We start from the raw sequence: 26,068 nt of genomic DNA, 5'->3' as shown, positions 1-26,068 counted from the left end.
TAGAATGTGGCACAAGCAAGTCTACTCCACCCATCTTCTCCTATTAATAGAACACGGCAGGGCAGAGAAAAGCCTTTGAATGTTGAGTCAGTAGCTAACGCAACTGTAGATGGCCCACCTGGAGTCCAAGTCAACTAGGAGCCCCTCTCTCTCTCTCTCAGAAGAAGCAGCTGGAAAGAATGTCTCCAAGGGTGGACCAGAAGAATAGCATGGCCAGGGAAGCTGCACGGGGACCGAGGAAGGTATGTGCATGCTAACAACATCAGCCAGATGATTTTTTTCACTGTGCATAAACAACTGGCTAGGATATAATGCAAGCATGGAGCTGTTCTATTAATTCAAGTATTGCCCATAGCAAAAAAAATTTCAATTAAATATGAGCACTAAAGGAAAAGTTTCCTTGCTTCCCATAGTGAACCTTGTTCTAGTGGGTTGTCAGAGAACCCAACTCACTAATTCCAGCCCGATTTTAAGTAGCATATGGGCTGGGCATATAACAGCGAGAGACTACTTACCCAGCATGTACAAGGTCCTGGGTTTGACCTCACATCATCATCAGATGATTATTACATAATCCTTGAGGTACAAGATCTAGCTCTTGCCCACTTTAAGCAGTCTCTAAGTTCCTTGAGGTGGGTATTTAGTTGAGGGCTTCACTCCAACCCCCTGGCATCCATATTGAAATGTTAGGCAGAAAACTCCATTCCAAGCCCCTCCTCTGGGAGTGGCTGCAGTCCAGACTCCACCTCCAAGAAAGCCACCAAAAGGTGACCCCTCCCAGGGAGAGTCAAGGCCACTCCAACAGGTTATTTAAACTGCCCCCAGAGAATGAACACGTGGTCTCCTGATTTTCCATGGTCTTTCGGTTCTCTGTTCCCCTCTCTGTGTTTTCCCTGGGGGCCACCCAGGAGTGTTGGCATCCATTAAATCTGGGCATCTTTTAATTTGGTCTGATTTGTTCTGATTGAGATTATTGCATCAATGGAGAGGTTTGTTGGCCAAGAAAAAAATACTTAACAGTAAGTATAATGCATATTCATATTAGTATTTGCCATAATACCTCCTAATATCTGGGAATGTATATAACTGTATGTGTATGTGGGTATAGATAGATAGATAGATAGATATACATATCTCTATATACATATATATATATATCTGTGTGTATATATATACTATATATATATATATATATATATATATATAGAGAGAGAGAGAGAGAGAGAGAGAGAGAGAGAGAGAGAGAATATCCAAAATGCTTTATTCGCTTCACATGGGACATAAAGGTGATTAATAAATTAACCCTATGCACAAGGCCTATAGTGGTCTTTTACACTAGAGATGTATAAATAAATGTGTAGATAATGCCAGATATTTTGAGGAAAGTAACAATGTTTTAAAAACAGCAGCAACAAGAGGGGACTCCTCTGTCTGGGTGCAAAGCTAGTTGGGGGAATGAAGCTTGAGTTTGCCCTAGCAGATCAGCAGTTTCAGCAGGTAGAGCTAAAGGAAGTAACTTACCTGAAGAACAGACACAGAAAGGTGACCGCCTCAGCAGTCTTCCGCTCAAGCTGCGGAAGGTGCTCTCTGAAGGAAAGTAGGTGCAAGGCTAGAATAGCAGGTTAGCCCGGCAGCGCTCCCCAGCGGAGGGCTGTGGATGACAGATGTTACCTGCTAGTACTTGGTGTCTGCTCAGAGCCAGTTCAAACCCGTAGCTGTTCCACTGTCAACATCTGAAAATGTAAGTGCCACATTGTTAGGATTCTTGGAGGTCAAGGTTCCCCATATGCCTTGGATTCTGGTAATATGTCATCTCATGGAGTTCAGGAGGCACAGGGAGGCAGAAGCCAGCTACACACACCAGTGACAGCAGAGAAACCTTCAGAATCCAGTCTCTATGGTCACATAGGGTACCGGTGACAGTGACCCTTCCATGAACCCCGACAGCTGTGAAGGCAGTGCCTCTGATACCGCGTGTCTGCGGACTGGCCCTGCTCTCTTACCAAGTGCACCAGCTGTCTAGCCACGCTATAAGGGTTTAAATGAACCAACTCTCAGATTAAGTGGCTTCATACAAAAGCCATTTGTTATTTTTGATGATTGAATGGGGGTCTGGCTTGTCTGGGGTAGCCTCAGCTCAGAAAATGTAGCTGTTGACCAGTGGGGGCGGGTGTATCTTTCAGCACAATACAGGATTGGCAAGAGAAAACAGAAACATACAAGCATCTTTTCAGACCAGTTCTGTCAGAATTACATACCACTGTTCAGGAGGTGTGGGAGGGAGTGACCAGCATCTCAACTGGGAGTCTAACCCCAGTTAGACTCACCCCCTCCCTCAATGAGGGAACCTCAAAGTCCTCAGTCCCAACCCGGAGACTCTCTGACAGTGGCCACAGCGGCTCTGAGGAATACAAAGGTATACAGAAGTGGGCCAAAGGCTCTGGCCTGATGGTTCAGTGTACTTAGTAACTTGTCAAGAGGTTGTTTCCAGTGTAAGTACTGTGAGAGCTCACCCATCAGGTCTCATAGGAAAAGCATAAATTTTCAGAATAAACTTTATCTTCTTCAATAAACATGGACTAGCAAATACTTCTGCCGTATTTCCATCTCTCCTGAAAGTTTATAAAGCACAAGGCCTCAGGGGGAGAACCTCTTAACCACTAGGCTAAAAAGAAAAAGTCCGTCGAGTACAAACTCAAACTGATCCACAGCATGTGACAATCTCAATACAAGGACTATCAAAAGGATAATTTGTTTTAGCTACTTTCCTTGTCCACTGGCAGAAAGAAACTTATGGGAGAAGAGGTTGGTTTGGGCGCAAAGTTTCAGTTCATCCTGGTAAGGATGGTAAAGATGATGGGGGGCTAATCAGAGCAGCTCTGCCCATGGGAGAGGAAGCATGCAGCCATTGCTGTGGAGGCGGGAGTGACAGAACCAGAATTGGGCATACCTTTCAAAGATTCTTCCTTCGAGACTACTTCTGCCAGCCGGGTCCCACTCCCAAGCAGACAAGGAATGTTGAAAATGTGTCTCAGGGGCAGGAGAGACTTCAGGTTTCAGCCATAACAGTCAGAATATCCGTCTGTTCTTTTGGAGAGATGGAGAAGGGTAAATAGCAATTCACAGGCAAGAATTAATCATCGTATCAAACTGCCGTGGTTAGAAAGGGGTGAGATTGGAGCCAAGTGGTGGTGGCACATGCCATAAATATCAATACTCGGGAGGCAGAGGCAGGTGGATCTCTGAGTTTGAGGCTAACCTGGTCTATAGAGCAAATTCCAGGACAGCCAGAGCTACACAGAAAAAAAAAAAAAAAACGTGTCTTGAAGAAAAAAGCTAAATAAAAGGGGGAATTGGAGAACAGTTTTGAGGCCTTGTAGAAGGACTATCGGTAGTCTCTTCAAATGGCAGGAAACAGGGAAATTAGTCACCGAATGCTCACTGGAAGATACTGATAAGCCACGCCAATGAATATAAACAGCAAGAGGATTCTTTATTGTTGAAGGCGCCAACGGGAGACTCAGTACTCCAGTGAGACTGAGCCCCCCTTGTATTTTTCCAGCCAGTATTTGTAGGGTCTCAGGGTTACATAATGGGGAAGCATAGCAACAGCAACATCATTGGTCAACTGAAATTAAATTAACATATGGGATGGATCAACATCAGGACAAAAACAAGTCTACAAAAACAAACCTACAAAAACAAGTCTGAATTAAGCTAGTTTCAGCCAGTTTCCGCCCCCTTGGGTTTCGATACACAAAGGACTGGGTGTTTTTCTCAAGACTGCTTCTGCTGCCCACAGATATCGTGTTTTCATCCTCTAGGCAGGTACAGCCGGTCTTAAGACTGCTTCTGCCGCCCACAGATATCCTGTTTTGCCCTGGCCTAGTTAATCAAAACATCTTAAGATGGAGACTAGGGTTGGGGTCTTTCAATACCCATTGTCAACAATCCTACAAAATTACAAGAGCTGTTCTGCTGATTTCTTTTTGACACTTTCTCTGGTTTCTCTGGTAGACAGAAAAATATACTATCCATCACAGCAAAGATGGAAGCAACATTTTCCAGCAAGTTGAGCTTACTCTCATTGGGGAAGATGACAAAAATACTGTTGATAGATTGTCCACCTCAAAGAAAGAACAAAACATTTACACATATCAGAGATATTTGAAGATGCTGCATTCATGACTGAGAACAGATTGACATGGAGAATAATATGAAATAGTTTTATAAATAATTAGAAATTTAAAAAATAAACATCTATATATATCCATCTGTCTACAGGCAGAATGGGAGAATGGGTATCGATGAATATCAAGTAATTTAGCTAGAAAAAGGAGATGAGCTATTATCCTACAGATCATCAGCTCTGTAGCACAAATAGATGTGAGGATAGAACCAGACACAGGAAGAATGTGTGTAGGAATCCTAACAACGGATGGGAGGTGTTCCCAAAGAAGTGAACTTCCTCAACGAATTGAATTCATAGGTTAAAAGTTTAGGCACGAATGGAGATAGTGAGACCTGAGCTCTTCCTACGAAATGTTCAGAACATCGAGTCTAAAGAACACAAGCTGAGAGTCTGTGGAATGAAGAGTTGCTCATAGGAAAACAAGAATCAGCTAGAATCCATATTCATCACCAACACTGGTTGCAGAAGACAACAGAGGAAAACAGGAACACAAAGGAGAGAAGTGAAGGGAAGTAGGAAAGAAGACACGAACCCGAGCCTGTCATCCCACAGCACTGAGAGCAGAGTTCAGACTGCAGAAATGAGAGCCATGTGCCCCCAAATGACTATCACATAAGAGCCATGCGCTCGCTACATGACAATCACATAAGAGCCATGTGCTCGCTACATGACGATCACAAGAAACGTTTGCGAGTGCTGACATGAAAAAGCTCACTATAGATAGCTAGAAAGACAAAATAAGAGCGATATTTCTGTCGATGCCGATATAAACTATATTTAAAGAATTTAGGAGCGCGGCGCGGTCGACGGCCGGTGCAGGCCGCGGAGCAGCGTCACCTTGCCCTCGGCCCTGCTTCCCGCCAAAACGCGCCTCTCTAGGGGCTTCGCTCCGGCAGAAAGCGCTTGCCCCTGGTCATTTAAACTTCCATTTCAGGTTGAGAACAAAAAGAAGATGCACCTGGACTTTCCCCGGACCTCTCTGCGTTTTTAAAGCGTCGGGTGGAGTTGGGGTTCGTAAGCCGCGTTGCTTATCGAAAGTAGAAGTCACTTCTGCCTTCCGCCGTGGAAAACTTGTACCTTCCGTAAGTGTTTCCTACAGAAGGCACCTGTGGTGGTTCTTTAAGCTACCAAAAATTGCCCAAGCTTGTGTGACATCAACCCTGTCAAGTGTTCATGATGCTGGGCCCTGAGGGAGGTGAAGGCTATGTGGTCAAACTCCGTGGCCTACCCTGGTCCTGCTCAATTGAGGACGTACAAAACTTCCTCTCCGACTGCACAATTCATGATGGGGTCGCAGGTGTTCATTTCATTTATACTAGAGAAGGCAGGCAGAGTGGTGAGGCTTTTGTTGAACTTGAGACAGAAGATGATGTAAAATTGGCTCTGAAAAAAGACAGGGAAAGCATGGGACACCGATACATTGAGGTGTTCAAGTCACACAGAACCGAGATGGATTGGGTGTTGAAGCACAGTGGTCCAAACAGCGCCGACAGTGCCAATGATGGCTTTGTGAGGCTTCGGGGACTCCCGTTTGGATGCACAAAGGAAGAAATTGTTCAGTTCTTCTCAGGGTTGGAAATCGTGCCAAACGGGATCACATTACCTGTGGACCCGGAGGGCAAGATTACAGGGGAGGCCTTCGTTCAGTTTGCCTCACAAGAGTTAGCTGAGAAAGCTCTAGGGAAGCACAAGGAGAGAATAGGGCACAGGTATATCGAAGTGTTCAAGAGCAGTCAGGAGGAAGTTAGGTCATACTCAGATCCACCTCTGAAGTTCATGTCTGTGCAGAGGCCTGGGCCCTATGACCGGCCTGGCACAGCCCGGAGGTACATTGGCATTGTAAAACAGGCAGGCTTGGATAGGATGAGGTCTGGTGCCTATAGTGCAGGCTATGGGGGCTATGAAGAATACAGTGGCCTCAGTGATGGCTATGGCTTCACCACTGACCTGTTTGGGAGAGACCTCAGCTACTGTCTCTCAGGAATGTATGACCACAGATATGGAGACAGCGAGTTCACAGTGCAGAGCACCACTGGCCACTGCGTCCACATGAGAGGGCTGCCCTACAAAGCAACGGAGAACGACATTTACAACTTCTTCTCTCCACTCAACCCTGTGAGAGTTCATATTGAGATTGGTCCTGATGGAAGAGTGACGGGAGAAGCTGATGTGGAGTTCGCCACCCATGAAGAAGCAGTTGCAGCTATGTCGAAGGACAGGGCCAACATGCAGCACAGATACATAGAACTCTTCCTGAATTCAACAACAGGGGCTAGCAACGGGGCTTATAGCAGTCAGGTGATGCAGGGCATGGGAGTGTCAGCTGCCCAGGCCACTTACAGTGGCCTGGAGAGCCAGTCAGTGAGTGGCTGTTACGGGGCCGGCTACAGCGGTCAAAATAGCATGGGTGGATATGATTAGTGTTGTAGAAGCGTTTGAGTTATTTCAATCAAAAATTTCACAGGCAGCCAATAAGCAGTCAAGAGCAGTTTATAACTCTAGAGGAAGCTGGGGGACCCACTTTGCACCATGAGTTTGTGAAAATCTGGATTAAAAAATTACCTCTTCAGTGTTTCTCATGCAAACTTTTCTTCTAGCATGTAATATTGAGTAAACTAAAACTATTTTCTTCCGCTTTTCTCAATTAACATTTTTGGTAGTATACTTAAGAGTGATGTTATCTGAGTTAAGTAGTTTTAAGTATGTTGAGTGGATCTTCAAGCACACCACAGTGAACACACTGGGGGACATGTACTTTTCTGGTGAACTCAAAGGTGCTAGATCCCTGATGCAAAGAGAAGCATTTCTCATGTTCATTCTAGTTTTATTTTCATTTAAATCTTTAGGTTAAGTTTAAGCTTTTTAAAAGTTAGTTTTGAGAATTGAGACACAATACTAATACTGTAGGAATTGGTGAGGCCTTGACTTAAAGCTTTCTTTGTACTGTGATTTCCTTTTGGGTGTATTTTGCTAAGTGAAACTTGTTAAATTTTTTTGTTAACTAAATTTTTTTCTTAAAATAAAGACTTTTTCACAATGAAAAAAAAAAGAATTTAATTGTGACTCAACTACAAAGCAAAATCTATATTTAGAAAGGAGTCTACATAAGTACATAGACTAAGTTTCAACTCGAGGATATCGAAAATAATTGAATAAGTCTAAATAAGTTTATTAAAGTAAAACATAGAAAATAAACATGAGAGAATTTTTTTAAATTGCCCTTTCATTAAGACTTCTTATCAAAGTGAATGGAACAAACATGCTTTGTTGTGTGCTTCCGATCAAAGAGAGACAACTTAACCAATGCCACAGCTGAAGGAAATCCTAGGAATATTTTAAAATTATGAGAACAAATATAAGATTATACCAAACAAATCTGAAAATTAGTTGAAGTTGAGGATTTAGTAGGAAAAGTTGAACAGTTAAAATCCTGAAGAAGTCATCATGCCCAGCCGTCTGAGTATATCGAATTAAAACTACAAAGCACAAAGAATTCCTGTAATGTTTACACTGGTGTAGAACATAGAAAAGGATGGAAAGTTTCAGTTTGTTCTACAAATATCACATGGAATCATAATCAGACAAAAATAGAAAGAAACATACACACACCAACAAACTCCAAATTAAACAGAGGCAAAATAATTCCTTTCGAGAAACTGTGGGAAATGTGATCCAGTCGTTCAGTCAGAAAATTCTAGACTAAAGCAGAATTGGTTTTCACCAAAGAGCTAAGGTAGGCGAAGTCCGTTTTGGTGTAAATGACTGCAGTGAGAGTGTAGGTGAGAAAAATATTTTAATACAACAGTGCTTGGGGACAGGCACTTGTTCAAACTGTAATGATCATTCCTGGCAATTTTTACTTGTGTGACTTGACAGAAGACACAAGCAGAAACCTAAATGATGCTTCCAAGGAATCACAAGAACTGTTCCTATGCAATCAGATGAAGAATCCACTACTCCTTGATCCCTACAGTACAAACCAAGACAGTCAAATAAAAGACAGAGAGGACGGGGCATGGTGTCCACCTGGAACCTCCAGCACTCAGGAAATGGATCACACATGGAACCCCCAGCACTCAGGAGATGGATCACACCTGGAACCCCAGCACTCAGGAGATGGATCACACCTGGAACCCCAGCACTCAGGAGATGGATCACACCAGGAACCCCAGCACTCAGGAGATGGATCACACCTGGAACCCACAGCACTCAGGAGATGGATCACATCTGGAATCCCTAGCACTCAGGAGATGGTTTACACCTGGAACCCCCAGCACTCAGGAGATGGTGACAGGAAGATCACAAGCTCAAGGCTATCTCTGGCTACACAGCCAGATCCTGCCTCAAAAATAAAAAGTAAATAAAACAGAAAGAGACAGGATCCAGGAAAGAGAAGAGCAAACATAGGAGAGAGGCTGACCACAGAGAAGGTAAATCCAGCTGGCCATATAGGCTGCAGATCTAGAGAGAAAAGAGCAGACAGGGGAATAGATACAGAGTAGAGGTGGGGGCTGAGCTATAACTCCACGTGGACTGACAGAACAGGACTAGAGTGCATGAAGCAAATGGACCTCAGGAAGTTCCATGGGAACTAGAAATAGGGACATAGAAAAGTCAGTCAAAAAAAAACAAATAAGCTAAATATTAACCCTAAAAAAAGAATTGAGTCAGTACATTACACAAAGCAGTTACAAATACTATTGATAGACAATATACTTGCTGATTTGACCAGAATTAGGTGTAACCTGTTTGAGATAATGGGGAAGTCAAATTTGTCAGATGGGAAGTCAAAAGATATTGTCTATGAACTAAAAATGTGCAAAGTAGCATAAACACACCATCTAGAAATGCAACTAAAATCTGTGGATTTGTCTAATGGTTTGGGTTATAAATGCTGTGAAACTAGTGCATGTTTTTAAGTTTTTTCACTGGCTGACAAGATGGTAAAGTGGGTTAAAGCACTTGCCACCCAACAAGAACACCTGAGTTTGATCCTGGGACCCATATGGGAGGAGGGGCCAAGAAGATGTCTCAGTGGCTTAAAGTACTTGCCACCAAGCCAGTAACCTGACCTGGATTCCTGAGACCCACATGGAGGAAGGAGAAAACTTCCACGTGGTGGAAAGAGTTGTCCTTTGACATCCTCATGTGGGTATGTCATGCAAGCACATGAGCACACACTGTAAATGAAGAAATTTAAATGTGATTAAAATCTTAAACCAAATGCTTTCATGTATTTCGTTGACAATTAAAATTAAGGGTGGATATAGCAGTATACTGTGCTCAGCCCAGTGCTCCAGTGCAGGTCTCTTGCCTCTGTTTCTGTCAGTTGCTGGATGAAGGTTCTAGTCCAGACTACTATATCCGTAGTACACACCTTTAATCCCAGCACTCAGAAGACAGAGGCAAGAGACTTTCCTGTGAGTTTCAGTCTAGCCTTGTCTACACAGCAAGACAGCCAGAGCTACCCAGTTAACCCCGTCTCAAAAAAAAAGTTAAATTCAAATTTTTAGAAGATACAGTGATGATTACAAGTAAAATTATGAGAAAACATATTTTGGACACCAAGATGAGAGAGTAAACCGATAGCAACTGTCCAGAGAGCCAACAATGGATACCAAGCTCTTAAGGTATTCTATCACTTAGTCCAACAATTTCTTTCTGGAAAATTATTTTAATGAAACCATTATAGCATAACACATTACTCCCCATTCGTGAGATTGTGAAGAGGCTGGTACAAACACACATATTGTGCTGTCTGTCATGCAAAAGGATAACTTGGACCTAGTTAAAGATGGCAAATGTCCTTTGTTGCTTCTTGTATTTCCTGTGTCTTCTTTTTGTCATTAGTTTGGAGTGTATCTTTTCTGCTGATATGTTTTTCAAGTCTACTCTTAGATAGTATGCTGAGATATTCCAATAGTGACTTCATATACATTGTGTATACTGTGTTTCAGATCACAGTGATCAAGAGACCACATCAAGTGATGTTGATACCATCTGGATTTATAAAGGTAAACTCTAGGTTACACATATAATGGCAAACCCAACTGATGGCCTATTTCTCAGAATAGAGCCACATCACCATGTGAGACTTGACTGCACTGATATACATTTATATATAAATTGATAGCGGGTACGGGTGAAATGTTCACAGTGTAAACAAGGCTGTGGTTTTGCAAGCATCTATACTATTTTTCATACTTTTTCATCTTGTCTCTTTTGCAGTATGTGTCCTAGTTTCATTTCTAGGTCTGTAATTCTTTAAATAAATAAATCTGTTTATTTAATATCCTGGCTGTAGTTTCCCCTCCCTCTTCTTCTCCCAGTCCCTCTTCCCCTCTCCCTGCCCCGCCCCAATCCACTCCTCCTCCATTTCTGGTTAAGAAAGAGCAGGTCTCCCAAGAGACCAAAACATGGCATATCAAGTTGCAGTAAGACTAAGCACCTTCCCATGTATTAAGGCTGGGTAAAGAACCTAGTATGAGGAGTGGGGTCCCATAGTCCTGTAAAAAGGTCAGAGACTGTCCCTGTCCCCACTGTTAGGAATCCCACACGAGGACCAAGCTATACAACTGTCACATATATGCGGAGGGTCTAGGTCAGTCTCATGCAGGTTCCCTGGTTGTCGGTTCAGTCTCTGTGAACCCCTATAAACCCAGGTTAATTGATTCAGTGGGTTTTCTTGTGATGTCATTGATCCCTCTGCTTCCCACAATCCTTCCTCCCTCTCTTCAGCAGGATTCCCTGAACTTCATCCAATGTTTGGCTGAGGGTCTGCATCTGCTTCCATCAGTTGCTAGGTGACGCCTCTCTGATGATACCTGGGCTGGGTGTAAGTCTGGTCACAAGGGATGGCCAGTTCACGCTATGTGTCCCTTTTGCTAGGAGTCCTTGTTGCTGTGACTTTTAAAGGTCATCTTTTTCCTTTATAGAGGAAGCACAAGTCTGCTATTCCCCCCCCCCTTGACCACACACACACCTCTCCCAACCCACCAGTCTCCTCTGTCTGTACCACAGAAGATTGGACGAGATAATCAGGAAAACCACCCAGAAGAAGAAAAAGGCGAGACTCGTTTACATGTTCTAGAAGCCAGGGGAAAAAAAAAAAAACTGAAGTCTGTTCCCGTTCTCGAGTTTCACCTTTTAAAGGCAAACAGCCATGGATGCTCCAGAAGAGTCCTTCAGAGCCTCAGTCCGCAGGCGCTCTGGACGCGACTGGCATTGAAAAAAACAACCACTACCACAGAAGATCGCCTTTGTTCTCACTCTCTGAAGCCCTTCACAGCCCTTCAGGAAACGCACGATAATGTGCAATGTTATTACTGCAAATGTTGGCCCTGGCAAGCTTACTCTAGAGTCTATCACTGGCTGTTCACAAAGTAAAATCATTTTTAAAGCCTATGGGGACAGCCAAGTGCAAACCACAAATCAGAAAACCACCAAGGCGGGCTGGCCTGGCTGCCAGCCTTTAATGTGAGCTAATGGGCAGACAGCGAGACGTGAGAATTGGACTTTACGATGCTCCGTGTACCATGGCAATTTAGAGGGCTGGGTCCGGCTGCCCATCCTTAAGCAAACACTCGAAGTGACGCATCACTGTCTCATGTGTTTTAAGTCTGTCACCAATGGGGAGAGAGACAGTCTGTCTGTCCTCCTTGTTTTGAATGTGTCGCCTGCTTTGGATAGTTATAGATTTGTTTAATGCTGATTCCTATAAAATGAAGATGGGCAGGTGGGGAAGGGGCCAGGAAAATAGGATGAAGTTGTTTAGTGGCAGCCGACCAGCTGCCCTGGAGTTCTCTTCACATTGGGGATTTATTTCCCAGGCAGTGAGTAGGGCTAGCTGAAGCAGCGCTTTTCACAAGTAAAACTAAGCCTGGTGAGAGAGGTGGTCAGAGATGAGCTGGGTCCGGTTCCTACTCTTACACAGATGGAAGTGAACTCAGGCAGAGGTCTTTCCCATCATTTGCTTGAAGAAGAAAAAAAAAAAAAGCTGGGGAGGGAGAGGAAGTGAGACATTGAATCTTTACAAGTAAAAAGGTAAACTGAGAGCCCTATGGACTGGGAAAGTGAGAAAAGCCTGCTATAAAGACTGTGAGCAATGATGTGGAAATGTAAGCTGTGTTCCACAGAGCTCTTGTTTCTGTTGCCAGGACAAAGAGCTGAGGATCAGCTCCCTCTCCCTCTGCATTCCGTACAATTCCAAACTCATACAAAGTCAAGCCAATGAAGAAATGCAAACCCCACAGAGTCAAGTTTCCTAAAGCAATAGTTGTCTCAGTGAAGTGCAACGCATCGCAGGGTGTAGGCAGAGATTGCTAGGACTTCTGTTTCTAGTGACTCTGGAGCTCCACACTAAGAAAGCAGGCCTCACTGAGAGTTAAGATGTGCAAACACCAGTTGTCTCCCTTGTTATCAATGCAGACTGTGAGTGAAGGTAGGCTCAGTACCACCTATGCTGAGGGGTGGTAGCTGTTATAAAAACAATAATAGAAATTGCATTTTAGAAGTCTTGATGGTAAAGAATTGAACATTTACTAGCTTGGGAAAAAGTCAGAAAATAATGAGTGTCCAAAAAGGGAGAGGTTAGACAGAACTATAAATGATTAGGCACAAAGATATTAAAACAAGATGATGGTGATGAGTGGTTGTGTGGATGATGATGTGTGCACACAAACCGTATGTACTTCTGAATGTAGAGGTTAGAAGTTGGCATTGGAAATCTTCCTCAATTTCTCAGCACCTTGGTTTTGGAGGCTCATCTATTTAACTAGGCTGGTTGGCCAAGGAGCTCCAGGGATACATTTGCCTCAGTCTCCTGGGACCCAACAGCTCTGGGGTTGTAGATATATTCTGCCACACCTGTTTTATTATGTGCTTTCTGGAATCATGACTTAGGTCCTCTTGCTCATGTGGCTGTCATTGTAACAACTGACCCATCTCTTCTCTCTCTAAAAGATGATATCTACTGTACAAACAGGAAAGGACAAAACTCACTTTGGAAAGAACACCAAGGAATATACTGAGATGATATTTTTAAAACACTATTTAGGGACTGTCTTAGTTAGGGTTTCTATTGCTATGAAGAGACACCGTGACCATAGCAACTCTTATAAAGGAAAACATTTAACTGTGGGTGGGGGGGGGTCTCACAGTTTCAGAGATTATCATCTCTGCCAGCAGGGAGCCTGGGGGTGTGCAGACAGACACATCCCCACATCTGACTTCCAATTCTTTGTTGGTAAATAGAATGACAGAGACTTAGTTTGCTCCTGCTACAGAGCTGGTGAAGAGACTGGTGTTGGGGACTGGATCTGGAGAGGCAGAAGTGTCAATCAGCCTTTAGCCAACTTGTTTCTGTGGCAGGAGCAGCCCTTGGGTTAACAAGGTCTGCATGCTGGTGTTAGTGGCTGGGATAAAGCAAGTTGGGGGAAGGAGCTTAGAAGGGGAAGATCTGTGGGATCCATAGGAGACAGGAACTGGGGGGTGGGGGGAGCAAGGAAGGCTGCTACAGGTTTTCTATTGCAGAGCTGGGTATGAGACTGGGGGCTGAGATCTGGGAGAACAGAGGGAGAAGATCTGCAGGCAGCCTACCTGGCCATTATCATGGCTCTTAAAAACATTGTGCAGTAGTTACCTGCATGTGATCAGCCCAGTTTACAGTACACTGTGAAGGAAGGAGGAGAGTGTGAGCCCCTACCTTCAGCTAAGGAGTTTTCAGCAGTTCCTGCTTCTGGAAAAGGGAGACTCTGTTTTCTTTAAGGGTTTGACTCTGGTAGGTCCAACATGCTCTGCTGGATGACCTCACATCAATAAGTATACGGGAAGTGCAGAATGGACTCCTGGATTTAAAAAGGAAGAAAAGAAGACAAGAAGTTGGGCAGAGTAAGGACGTGTCTGAGAGAGTTTGGAGGGAAGATTGAGACATGCATGTTTGAAACACATTGTATACATTATGGAATTCTCAAAGAACTAATTAAAATGTTTGATTACAAACACCATGTAGACCAACTCAATCTCTTTCTTTGGCTCAGCCAAAAGTAGGCTGCCATTTTGATCTTTGATCTCCCCCTTGCATCTGACTGGCCTCACCCTTTTCCCCAGGTGTTTTTCCTATGATGTCTGTGTGGACTCCTGTGTGTAGGTGCTTGTGTGTGTGAATCATGCACGTGTGGATGAGATCAAACAATAACCTGAGATGTCATTCCTCAGATGCCATCCACCTTGGTTTTTGAGACAGGGTCTCTCATTGGCCTGCTCATCAAGTAGGATCGGCTGTCTGACTCGTGAGCTGTAGCCATCCAATGTTTCTGCTTTAAAGCCCTGGAATTATGATCAAGAACTTCCATGCCCGTTTTCTAAAATGTGGGGTCCGGGGATAGTATTCTGGTCCTTGTGCTTGCAAGGCAATCACTTTAACAGCTGAGCTACAACTCCAATGCTATTATTCCTATAATTGAGCAATTCAGTCTATCTCAATGGACACTGGTGGCAGCCAGAATTCATCTGTGGCTTCTGAGTTTGTCTCTTGGCTTCTTCAGAGGTATCAGCCCTCTTCTCAACTGGCGTTTATTGTGGGGCAACGGTTTCACCCTGTAAACATTTGTTTCTTGTACTTGTTTAATAAAATGTTGATTGGTCAGTAGCTAGACAGGAAGTATAGGTAGGGCGACCACACAGGAAATAGAGTTGGGGCAATGAGAACAGGAGAATTCTGGGAAGAGAATTCTGCAGTCTGCAGCTGTGACCCAGCCACAGAAGAAGCAAGATGTGACTGCATCACCGAATAAGGTACCGAGCCACGTGGCTAACATAGACAAGAATAATGGGCTAATATAAGTTATAAGAGTTAATAAGAAGCCTGAGCAAATGGGCCAATCAGTTTATAATTGATGTAGACCTCTGTGTGATTCTTTGGGACTTAAGGGCTGCAGGACTGAGCAGGACTGAAAACCTCAGACAACAGTTGTTGGTTCAAGTGACAGTGAACTGTGCAGAGCCCGGATGCAGGAAGTGCAGAGAGAACAGAGATAGCAGGGACTAGAATTGGGCCTGGCAATAGAGCGTGGCTTCCACTTTAGCTTCTGCCCAACAGGTTTAGGTTTCCAGGTCTACATTGTCACTCTGCACACCTAAGAAAGGTTTGATGTTTTTCTGTTGGCTTATTGACTGTACATGAAGCTACTGATATTTTAATTACTGTCTGGGGCTCCAGGGCCCCGCAATCAGCTCCCTGCTGGACACTCAACTGAAGGCTGCTCCACACCTCTCCTTCTGCTCCTCCAGATCCAATCCCCAACCCCAGTCTCATCCCCAGCTCTGTAGCAGGAAACTGGCTGTGGTCTCCCTTTACTCTGACCTCATCCCCAGCAGATCACAAAGACCTTTTCTTCCAACCTTCCTTCCTGCAACTCATCCCAGTATCCCAGCCTCCAACAGCAGCAGACACTCCCTAGGAACACACCACTGGTCAGACCTGGGAAGCGGGTAAGCCTACTGAAGACCTTCACCCCTCCCCTCTTCCCAGCAAACCCGACCCCCAGTCTCACCCCTATCTCTGCAACAGAGCACCAGCTAAAGCCTCCTTCCCCTTCTGCCCACATCTGTGGGTCCCACAGACTTCGGCTCCCACCTCCTCCACACTGTTGTGTCATCCCAGGCCTAAGCTCCAGCCAGCATTCCCTGCTGACCCCCAGCTCACTCCTGCCAGGGGAGCAGGCAGCTGTCTGTAGATCTCCCCCTTCCCTCTGCTCCTCTAGCTCCACCCGCAGTCCCATCCCTGGTGCTGTAGAAGACGCTCTGGAGCGACTTCTCTTCAAGGTCTCCTCCCATGCCTAGGGCACAAAACAAGCAGATCCTGGTTGAACACTCTGCTCTCCTTTCCCCCGTGAACCCTTTTAGGCCCCTAGCCCAAGAAAAAGACCTAAGACCACCTGTATGAAGGTTTTAGAGGTCCTTTAATAGTAAATGAATAAATTTATTAACGAAATGCCAGGAAACACAAACAAAACAATTGGAAGAAATGTGTAAATCCCTCTAATAAAGCCAGGAAAACACAAACAGTGAAAGGAAGCGAATAAAACTGTCAAGACTGTGGCCCTGCTTCTCCCTCAGGAACGTCGGCCACATTGTTCCACAGGGGTAGAGGGGGAAGAAGCGGGGAATGGGGTTCGGACAGCTGTGAGTTCAACAGAGACAACTCTCCTGGAGACAGACTTCGGTGAATCAGCTCAGCCTCTATTCCAGCGTAAAAGGAATATCTAGGACTGGGGACCTGGGAACAAACCCTAATTTGTATTAAGTGGCCTGTTCCTATCACAAGGCTTTGCATGTGGCAGTAGGCTCCTATAGCAGAGTTCCTAACACAAACCTTCCAGCAGGAATCTGTACCAAGGATCAACATGCTGAAGATAAATCAGGCATCCGGCTTAGAGACATTTTCAAATAAGGTCAGTCCTCCAGGCCCAGGAGCATTGTTCAGATAAGGACAGGTAGAGAGCAGGAAATTTTACTGGGGAGGGAGAGAAGGAGGGAGGGAGGAAGTCTCCAAGTTTCAAAGCTTTTGAAAAAAAGCTGCCAGGTCATGACAGACTACAACCTCTGACCAGCCAGGCAGGCCTTCCAACACATGACCTGAAAACGGAAATAGAATCAAAAAAAGAAAACACAAAGTGGAAGAATTATGGAAATGAAAAATTTAGGAATTTGAACAGGAACTTTAGAGGAAAACTTCTCCAACAGAATACAAGAGACAGGAGAGAGAATATCAGATATCAGATGATGATATACTGGAAGAAAGGGATACATCAATCAAAGGGGAAAAAACCTCATGATACAAAACATCCAGGAAACCCAGGACACTGTGAAAAGACAAAACCTAAGATTAAGAGGAATGGAAGAAGGAGGAAAAAGTCCTGTTCAAAGGAACAGAAAATAATATCAACAATATCATTGAAGAAAATTTTCCTAGCCTAAAGAAGGAAATATCTAAATGGCATAAAAAGCTCATAAAACTTCTAATAGATTGGACCAGAAAAAAAGTTCCCTCACCACATAATAATCAAAACATTAAATATACAGAATAAAGAATATTAAAAGCTGCAAGGGAGAAGGACAAAGTAAGATATAAAGGCAGACCTATTAGAATTATTCCTGACTTCTCAACGGAGACTCTAAAAACCAAAAAAGCCTGGACAGATGTGCTGGAGACTAAGAGACCATGGATGCCAACCCAGACTACTGTAACCAACAAAATTTTCAATCACCATAGATGAAGAAAATAGATATTTCTTGACAGTCAGATTTAAACAATATCTATCTGCAAATCCAGTGCTATAAAAGGTGCCAGAAGGAAAACTTCAACCTGAAGAGGTTAATACACACATGAAAACACAGGGAATCAATAATCTCAGACCAGCACAAAAAAGTTAAAAGAAGAGAAGGCCAAACGTTTTGCAGCTGTATCAGTGTCTGTGTTTCTCCTTTGGTAACCTGCAAAGTACCTCCCTGCACAAGGACACGAGGATGTTAGGGGTGAAGGCTCCATACAGACACCACCTATACTTCTTTGCATTCAGTGAGTCGTGTGGGTGCTGTCTTGACAATGAGGCCCTACTGTCAATTTGTGGAGAGGAGCCTTAGCAAGAGCCTGGATTGCTTGGTGACTTCCATGGGACCCCTTGGCCAACAACTCAACTGAATGCAACTTAGTCCTGCTCCTGTGAGCCTCATTTGGTGACAGGAGATGGCAACTTCAGACTCCATATCCCCCATTATTAGGAGACCTCGTTAGGATTGCCTTCATATATTTTAGGAAGTTTCCACTGCACTGAGTTTCCACACCATCCCTCAAATGCCCCTCAGTTTCAGCTGTCTCCCCCACATTCCCTAACTCAACCTTACTCCCCTCCTTCTCCCCACCTGATCCTATTGTTCCTACCCTCGCTTTCCCCTAGTTCACCCTCAAAATCTTTTCTATTTCTTCCCACCCAAAGAGAACCGTGTGTCTCCCCCTCATTCCCTTCCTCTATACCTAACATATCTTGGTCTATGAATTGTACATTGGTTATTATTTTCTTAACGGGTAATATCCACATACAAGTGAAAGCATGCCTTCTCTTCTTTCTGGGTCTGTGTTACCTCAGTCCGGATGATTTATTCTAGTTTCATCTATTTGCCTGAAAGTTTCATGATATTATTTTTAGACAACTGAGTAATATTCCATTGTATACATATGTACCATATTTTCTTTATCAGTTCTTCTGTTGAAGGACATCTAGATTGTTTCCAGTTTCTGATTATTATGAATAGAGCAGCAGTAAACACGGTTGAGCAAGTATCTGTGTGGTAGAATGAAGCATGCCCAAGAGTGGTAGACATGAGTCTTGAGAAGACTGATTCACAACTTCCTAAAGAACTGCTATATTGGCTTCTATAGTGGCTGTGCAGGCATACACACTCCCACCAGCAATGAAGGAGCATTCCCCTTGCTTCACAGCCTCACGAGCATGAGCTGTCCCTTGTGTCATTCATCAGAGCCATTCTAACAGGTGTTTGATGGAATCTCAAAGTAGTTTTGATTTGCATTTTCCTAATGGATAAGGATGTTGAACATTTCTTTAAGTGTATCTTGGTCATTTGAGATTACTTTATTGTGAATTCTTTGTTTAGATCTGTACCCCATTTTTTCTTTTTATCAATTAAATTTTTTTGTTTTATATTCCTACTGCAGTTTCCCCCTTCCTCCTCCCCTCCTGTTCCCTCCCTCTTGCCTCCCCTCCTCCTCTTTTTCTTTCAGGAAGTTCAGAACTCCCATGGATGTCTACAATGCAAGCATATCAAGTTGAAGTAGGACTAAGCTCCTCCCTTTGTATTAAATCTGAGCAAGGCAGTCTAGTATGAGGAATAGGTTTCCCCAAAAGACAGACCCTGATCCCACTGCTATCAGTACCACAAATAAACCAAGCTATACAACTGTCACACATATGTAGAAGACCTCAGTCTGTCCTATGTAGGCCCTTAGCTGTCAATTCAGAGTCTGAGTTCCTATGAACCAAGGTTACTTGTTTTTGTGGGTTCCCTTGTGATGACCTTGATACCCTACCTTTCTCAATTGTAAAATCCTTTTTCCCTCTCTCTAACATGATTCCCAGAGCTCATTAGGCAGATTACCAAAAGCAATCTACAGATTCTGTGTAATCCCCTATCAAAATTCCAACACAATTCTTTACAGACCCAGAAATATAATACACAACTTCATATGGAAAAGTAAAGAAATGCAGGATAGCCAAAACAATCCTGCACAATAAAGGAATTTTTGGAGGCATCACAATCCCTGATTTCAAACTCTACTATAGAGCTATAGTAATAAAAATAGTATGTTATTGGCATAAAAACAGACACATGGATCAATGTAATCAAACTGAAGATCCTGACACAAATCCACACACCTATGAACACCTGATTTTTTTCTTTTTCTTTTTATCAATTAAATTTTTTAAGCCAAAACTATACAATGAAAAAAAGAAAGCATCTTCAATAAATGGTGCTGGCATGACTGGATGTCAATATGTAAAATAATGCAAGCAGTTCCATATCTATTGCCCTGCACAAAACTCAAACCCAAGTGGATCAAAGACCTCAACATAAATCCAGCAACACTGAATCTAACAGAAGAGAAAGTGGGAAATGGCCTTGAACACATTGGCACAGGAGACCACTTCCTGAATAGAACCCCAGTAGCACAGACACTGAGAGCTACAATGAATAAATGGGACCTCCTGAAAATGAAAAGCTTCTGTAAGGCAAAGGACACTGTCAATAAGTCAAAACAGCAACCTACAGAATTGGAGAAGAGCTTCACCAACCCCACATCTGACAGAGGGAAGATCTCTGAAATATAAAGAACTCAAGAAACTGGACATCAAAATATCAAATAACCCAACCCAAAATGGGGTATGATCTAAGCAGAGAATTCTCAAGAGAAGAATCTCAAATGGTCAAGACACACTTGAATTGTAACCCACTTTTAAATTGGATTATTTGTTTTGGTTTGGTTTTGATATCTAGTTTCCTGTTATATATGTTGGGTATTAGTCTTCTATCAGAAGTGGAGTTGGTAAAAAAATCTCTTCCCATACTATAGAATGCTGCTTTCTCCGAATGACAGTGTTCTTTGCCTTACAGAATCTTTTCAGTTTCAGGAGGTCCTGTTTATTAACTGTCGATCTTAGTGCCTGGGCTACTGATGTTTTGTTCAGAAAGTTGTCTCCTGTGACAATGTGTTCAAGACTGTTCCCTACTTTCTCTCGTATCAGGTTTAATGTACATGAGCTCAGTTCTCAACACCCAAATCAGGGGAATCCCAACTGCCTGTAACTCCAGTTTCAGGAATCTGGCCCTCTTCTGCACTTCAAGGGCACCTGCATCTGTGTGTGTGTCCACCAATACACCTATGCACATACACATGTCATTTTTCAAAAGTATATGAAATCCTAAACATTTTATTTTTAAAAGTTGGGTCTTAAACATCTTTTTAAAAATCTTTTTGTGATCATACTTTGTATTACTCATGTCTTCATTCCCACAGTACTCTATCCTGGACTCTGGGCCTAATAGGTATCTTAAGAGCGTATTTTTGAAGTTGTTATTCAATTTGTTTGGGTTTGAGATGAGTATTTGTTTATATACTAAATTTTTTAAATTAAAATGGAATGTCACTTAACCCAAAAGCATGTGTATGGTTCATGACCCTACTTACTGTCATTACCCTAAACATTTGCTGCAATCATAGCATTAAGACAGCAACAGACAGTTACGGCTACTTCATGTAAGACCCTAGGACACTATGGCAACTCAGCTATCTCCTGTTGGGTGGAGCGTCTGCACAACCAGACTTCTACATTGCACAATGAACACAATAAAACTTTATAAATATTTAAAGAATTGTCCTTTTCAGCTAAACTGCTAGTGTTATGATTTACGGAGCTAGTGACCCTGGCAGGACCTGCTGCGGGTGTGGGACCTCGGCCGGTAAGGGACAGAAGGATACACCATCCAGAGAGAACTTGGGTATGTAGAGTTTATTTAGTGGGTGTTGGAAGGGTAGGAGGTATGGGAGGAAGAAGAGATAAAGAGAGAAAAACAGAGGGACAGAGAAAGAGTGAAGAGGAGAGAGAAGAAGGGAAGGGGGAGACAGACAGAAAGTTGCCTTTTTAGAAGGTCAGCATGCAGAGAAAAGGGCAGAGGCAGGCTCACCTCAGTGGGCAAAGAAAGACTGGGAGTGGGTGGAGCTTGTCTCTTAAAGGGGCAGGGTAACCAGGTGACAGGGCAGGCCAGCAAGATCATAACAGCTAGTCTTTCATTTTTTGACCATTCTTACTTGGAAACATTAACAGAGAAGGACTTGAGATTACATACTTTGATGCTGGCAACAAAAAGAGTGGGAAAAAGTAAAACAGTAAAAGAATAGATATTTCCATTCAAAGATAAGGAAAATATAACCTCATAGTTAGAATCGTTGTATCAGAATTGGAGAAAGTTCCCTTGAGCTTTGTTAATAGGACCTTAATGTAATTATATCAAGAATGTTGGTTGTAGATAGAAGTTTTTGTCCCATAGCCATTCAGTCCCGAATAAATAAACAGAGTCTTATATTACCTATAAACTGTTTGGTCTATTGCTCAGGCTTGTTACTAACTGGCACTTATGACTTAAATTTACCCATAATTCCTGTCTATGTTTAGTCATGGGGCTTGGCACTTTTCTCAGTAAAGTGTTCTCATCTGGCTTCCTCTACATCTGGCTAGTGACTGCATCTCTGCCTTTTCTCTTGCCGAAATTCTCCTAGTCTGGTTGCTCTGCCTATACTTCCTGCTTGGCTACTGGCCAATTAGCATTTCATTAAACCTAAATGAGTGACAAATCTTTACAGTGCACAGGAGCATTATTCCACAGCAGTGGGTGGCATTGGAACACCACAGGCATCTGCCTGTATCCCCACTCCCAGTGAATCCCATCACTAAATAAATCAAGAAACACACTCAACCAGCATGCAGGGCTTGTGTGAGTGCTGCAAAGTTAGGCCAGCAAAGGTGAGATGTACAGGGAAGGCTCCCTCCTGACCTCAACTGGCCCTGTTGTAGGAGGCTGCTTGTTTGTTCCCAGCTGCTCAGCCCCAAAATAACCACACAGAAACTGGTATTAATTAAATCACTGTTTGGCCCATTAGTTCTAGCTTCATGTTGGCTAGCTCTTACATTTGAATTTAACTCATTTCTATTAATCTGTATGTTGCCATGTGGCAAGTTTCTGGCATGTCTGTTTCCAGCAGCAACTACATGGCATCTCCTGACTCCACCTTCTTTCTCCCAGCATTCAGTTTAGTTTTCCCCTCCTACCTCTATTCTGCCCTGCCAGGCCCAACACAGATTATTTATTAACCAATGGTATTCACAGCATACAGAGGGGAATCTGACATCACCTTCCCCTTTCTGTTTAAATAAAAAGGAAGGTTTTAACTTTCACAAAACAGATATAAAGCAAGAATTACAGTTGCAATATTTATATCTACTTTATATTTTATCATAACAAACAAAACTATAACTCTCTGTTCTTCAACTCCATCAAAGACTCCAGAAGGATATGATATTACCTAAGTAAACAGGAAGTACATTGTAAGCAACTTCCAAAACTCTAGAATTGACAGAGACATCTCGCTGTCTGTACAGTCATCCAAAGTTCTTCTGTATCGTTGGGGCATCCATCTTCAGCCCACAGGACCATAGTATCCAGCAGACTTATCCACGAAGCAAGAAATTTCAAAGACAAATCCACTTACATTGGCAGTTTGTCAGTCACTTTTTACTATGTCCTGCAGAATGTCTAGCAGACTCTTTCATGAAGCAAGAACCCCAAAGGATCGTCTCACCTTTAGGCAAAGTTAGCAGTCATTTTTCTTTGGGTTCTGCATGTCCAGTTTATACAGCATAACATTAAACAGTCCAGTCAAGAGCATTTCTTGCCCAAATGGCTAGCAAACTCCATAAGGAGCGTCTTCAATGCCTATCTTCCTCTTGAAGTAACTGGTACTGCCAGGAGCAGATGTGTCTCACTGTCATGAAAAGTCCTAAGTTCTTAAACATTTTAAATGCCATATTCTGAAGATCTCTGAATGATTTGAAGAATACCTATCTAACTGAAATATATCTCTATATATCTAGAAAACCTAACTAACATGACTACAAGCTTGACTATTATAGATGATTATCTGTTAACCTATATTTTTTAATTATACATTACATTTTTAAATGAGCTGCACAAACACAATGCCTTAATAAAGAGAAGAAGTACATATAGAAAGCAAGAAACACGCTCAACCAGCATGCAGGGCATGTGTGAGTGCTGTGAAGTTAGGACAGCAGAGGTAGGGTGTGCAGGGAAGGCTCCTTCCTGACCTCAACTGGACCCAAATGGGAGAAAAATTAATTTTACATAATAGCATGAGCTCATTGATCACATAAGTTTACCTTTTCCTTTCCTAGTAGGGCAAATGTCAGTAAACTGTAACATGAAATTTCTTCTCCATAGAACTTAAAGAGTGGAGATAAAAGCCAAACCTCTTTAATGATTAAGAATGATGGACACCTAAGTTTTCTGGCCATTTTCTAAAATATTAATCTAGAATCAACAATAGCAATTATACCAAAACCAAGAGGAGACTTTTTGCAATTTCCGCTTAAAGAGGGAGAAAGTGAGAGAACAGATTTAATAAACTTCCCTGTTAACCATGATTAAATCAGAGTTTGAGACCAGGTGGCCCAAGTAGAACTTCAGAATGCGAAGTTCAAGTTTAACTAATGAAGGGACTAAGACTTTAATTTTAGCTGCATGGCCCTCCCATTCTGTGTCCGTTTCACACTGATTAGAGCTTCTGAAACAAAGGACTCAGACCGCCCACTGCGAATCCTTCACTGGAGTCCTGGGTCCCATTGTTGATCTTATCCTAAAGGGCTTGGGAACACATTTTATAAACACCAAAATAGAGAGCAGATAAGTGTGAGAAACACCCAGTGACAGAGGTCAGAGGCAGCAATGCAGGCACACACCGTTGCAGCCCCTCTGGATTCCTTTCCAGACGATATGGGTGGATGCTTTTCTGGTTGGCGAGTTAGCTGTGAAAACGACACTCATTCATCCTTGTCTGCGCTGTGAAAATAGCTGCCATTTCTCAGGACTGTCTTTTGCTAGGTTACATAACCATTCTGCTCTTCCTCTCACACAACCAGGATCTTGTTCCCAGCTTGAGCACAGGATGCTTTCTTAGAACAAACCAGCATTGGCTTTGCCCACAGAAATTTTCCTTCCAGGGATACTTCCTGCAAGCGAAAAGCTGGAATTCCATGGCCCTTGCAGACTAAGTCTGGTTTCTCACTGGATTCAGCACAGTTGACTCTGGCATCAGAAACAGATCTCCAGCGAACTATCAGCCAAATGGATACCATTTCAGGGCATCTCTGATGCTGTTATTTTCTCTCTAAATAAAAATGAAATAATGAATAATATGATATCATCATGATGAATTTTGCACCTGGCTAAAATCTAAAACACAGAACATTACCTCTTGACCTCCCAGTATATGTGAAACACATTTTGTACTGAGATAAACAACAACAACAAAAAAAAATGTACTGTCTTCACAAAGGGCGAATGAATACAGCAGTTGCTTGTCAGATGGGAAGGAAGAAAACTTCCATTCATTCACAGAATGCTGCCAAAGATAAGTACTAAGATCCAACATCTTTCTCACTTCAAATCAAGGAAAATAATGTGCCATTCAATCCTTCCTTTACATCAAAAAATGAAAATCATTATGCTTTAGTGCAAGAACTGTCTAACTACCCAGATAAATAATTCAGCCTAAGATACTCTGTGTTGTCCAAGATGCAATAGAGAGGTGGACAAGGCGATTGTTTCCTGAGGTTCTTACCGTCGTTCTGAGGTTGACTTTCCCATGAGAAATGATAGCTATGATCAATCAAAGTTTTACCATGAACTATAAAGTTAATAGTGGACTTGCAGTTGATTCTGTTAGTAAGCAACACTCAACCAGCTGGAGATGACACCCTTATCACAAACCTGGACAGATTCCGCCCCTACTCAGTGCATCTTTATTGATGGCCACCCACATGATAAGCAGCATGGTGAGAACTAAGAAGTGGGCAAGGCAGGCTTGGCATTCTTGTAGAGGGGAGCAGAGGCTTACTAAGCCATAAGTGACTGTGACCCCTCAGTCTGACAGGATACCACCACCACTGGCATCAGCATGACCAAATTCTTAGATTCATTTCTCTCAAAGCAAAGCAATAAAATTGGTTGCAAAAGAAAGCAATGATCCAAGATTTCTTATGACTGGAAATAACGTGTATAGACCATGTGTGAACTGTTTTTGCTTTGTTTGCGTTTTGTTGCTATTATTGTTCTCCATCTGTCTTCTCTCTTCACAGATCAAATTATTCATGGATTGGAGCAGATTTAGTGTTATGAACCACAGAAGGCTAATTCTCCTTTTGAGTCTTTGGCACCAAGTAGATCCAGGCAGACAGACACCATCATCATCATCAACACTACTGTCATCATCATCAGGAGATCTGTGGTGTTTGCTTTCTCAACTCTATTATATCCATCAAACGTGTTTGCAGCAGCAAAATGGCAGCAGAGACTTGCACAGAGAACATATCTCAATACATAGCTGCATATATTGAATAGCTAATGGAACAGGAATGTTAGAACTTGCAAACATGCTGACAAATATAGAGGGGATGGGCTCTATGAAAATGTCATAAACTTCTAATAAAATCATTGAGCAAACTCACA

At 42.8% G+C, this 26,068-nt stretch overlaps 1 protein-coding gene and 1 long non-coding RNA gene across 4 annotated transcripts; both read left to right on the top strand.

Moving 5' to 3' along the window:
- LOC125404272 (uncharacterized) lies at window positions 1–26,068 on the top strand. Of its 3 annotated transcripts, none has more exons than XR_015735964.1 (3): window positions 1–242; window positions 10,150–10,206; window positions 25,699–26,068. It is a non-coding gene; the product is annotated as an uncharacterized LOC125404272 (long non-coding RNA). The 3 variants fall into 3 exon arrangements; XR_015735965.1 differs by lacking the exon at window positions 25,699–26,068 and adding an exon at window positions 10,934–14,191; XR_007233218.3 differs by lacking the exon at window positions 25,699–26,068 and adding an exon at window positions 10,931–14,191.
- LOC148118402 (heterogeneous nuclear ribonucleoprotein F) lies at window positions 5,023–6,761 on the top strand. Its single transcript, XM_087900202.1, has one exon. It carries the CDS (start codon window positions 5,366–5,368, stop codon window positions 6,611–6,613), a length of 1,248 nt encoding a protein of 415 aa, XP_087756328.1. The 5' UTR covers window positions 5,023–5,365; the 3' UTR covers window positions 6,614–6,761.

Source organism: Myodes glareolus, chromosome 22 (assembly GCF_982192425.1).
Source record: "Myodes glareolus chromosome 22, mMyoGla1.1, whole genome shotgun sequence".
Lineage (NCBI taxonomy): Eukaryota > Metazoa > Chordata > Mammalia > Rodentia > Cricetidae > Myodes > Myodes glareolus.
The sequence above is the reverse complement of the archived record's forward strand: the minus strand, read 5'-3'. Positions and strand labels throughout refer to the sequence as shown.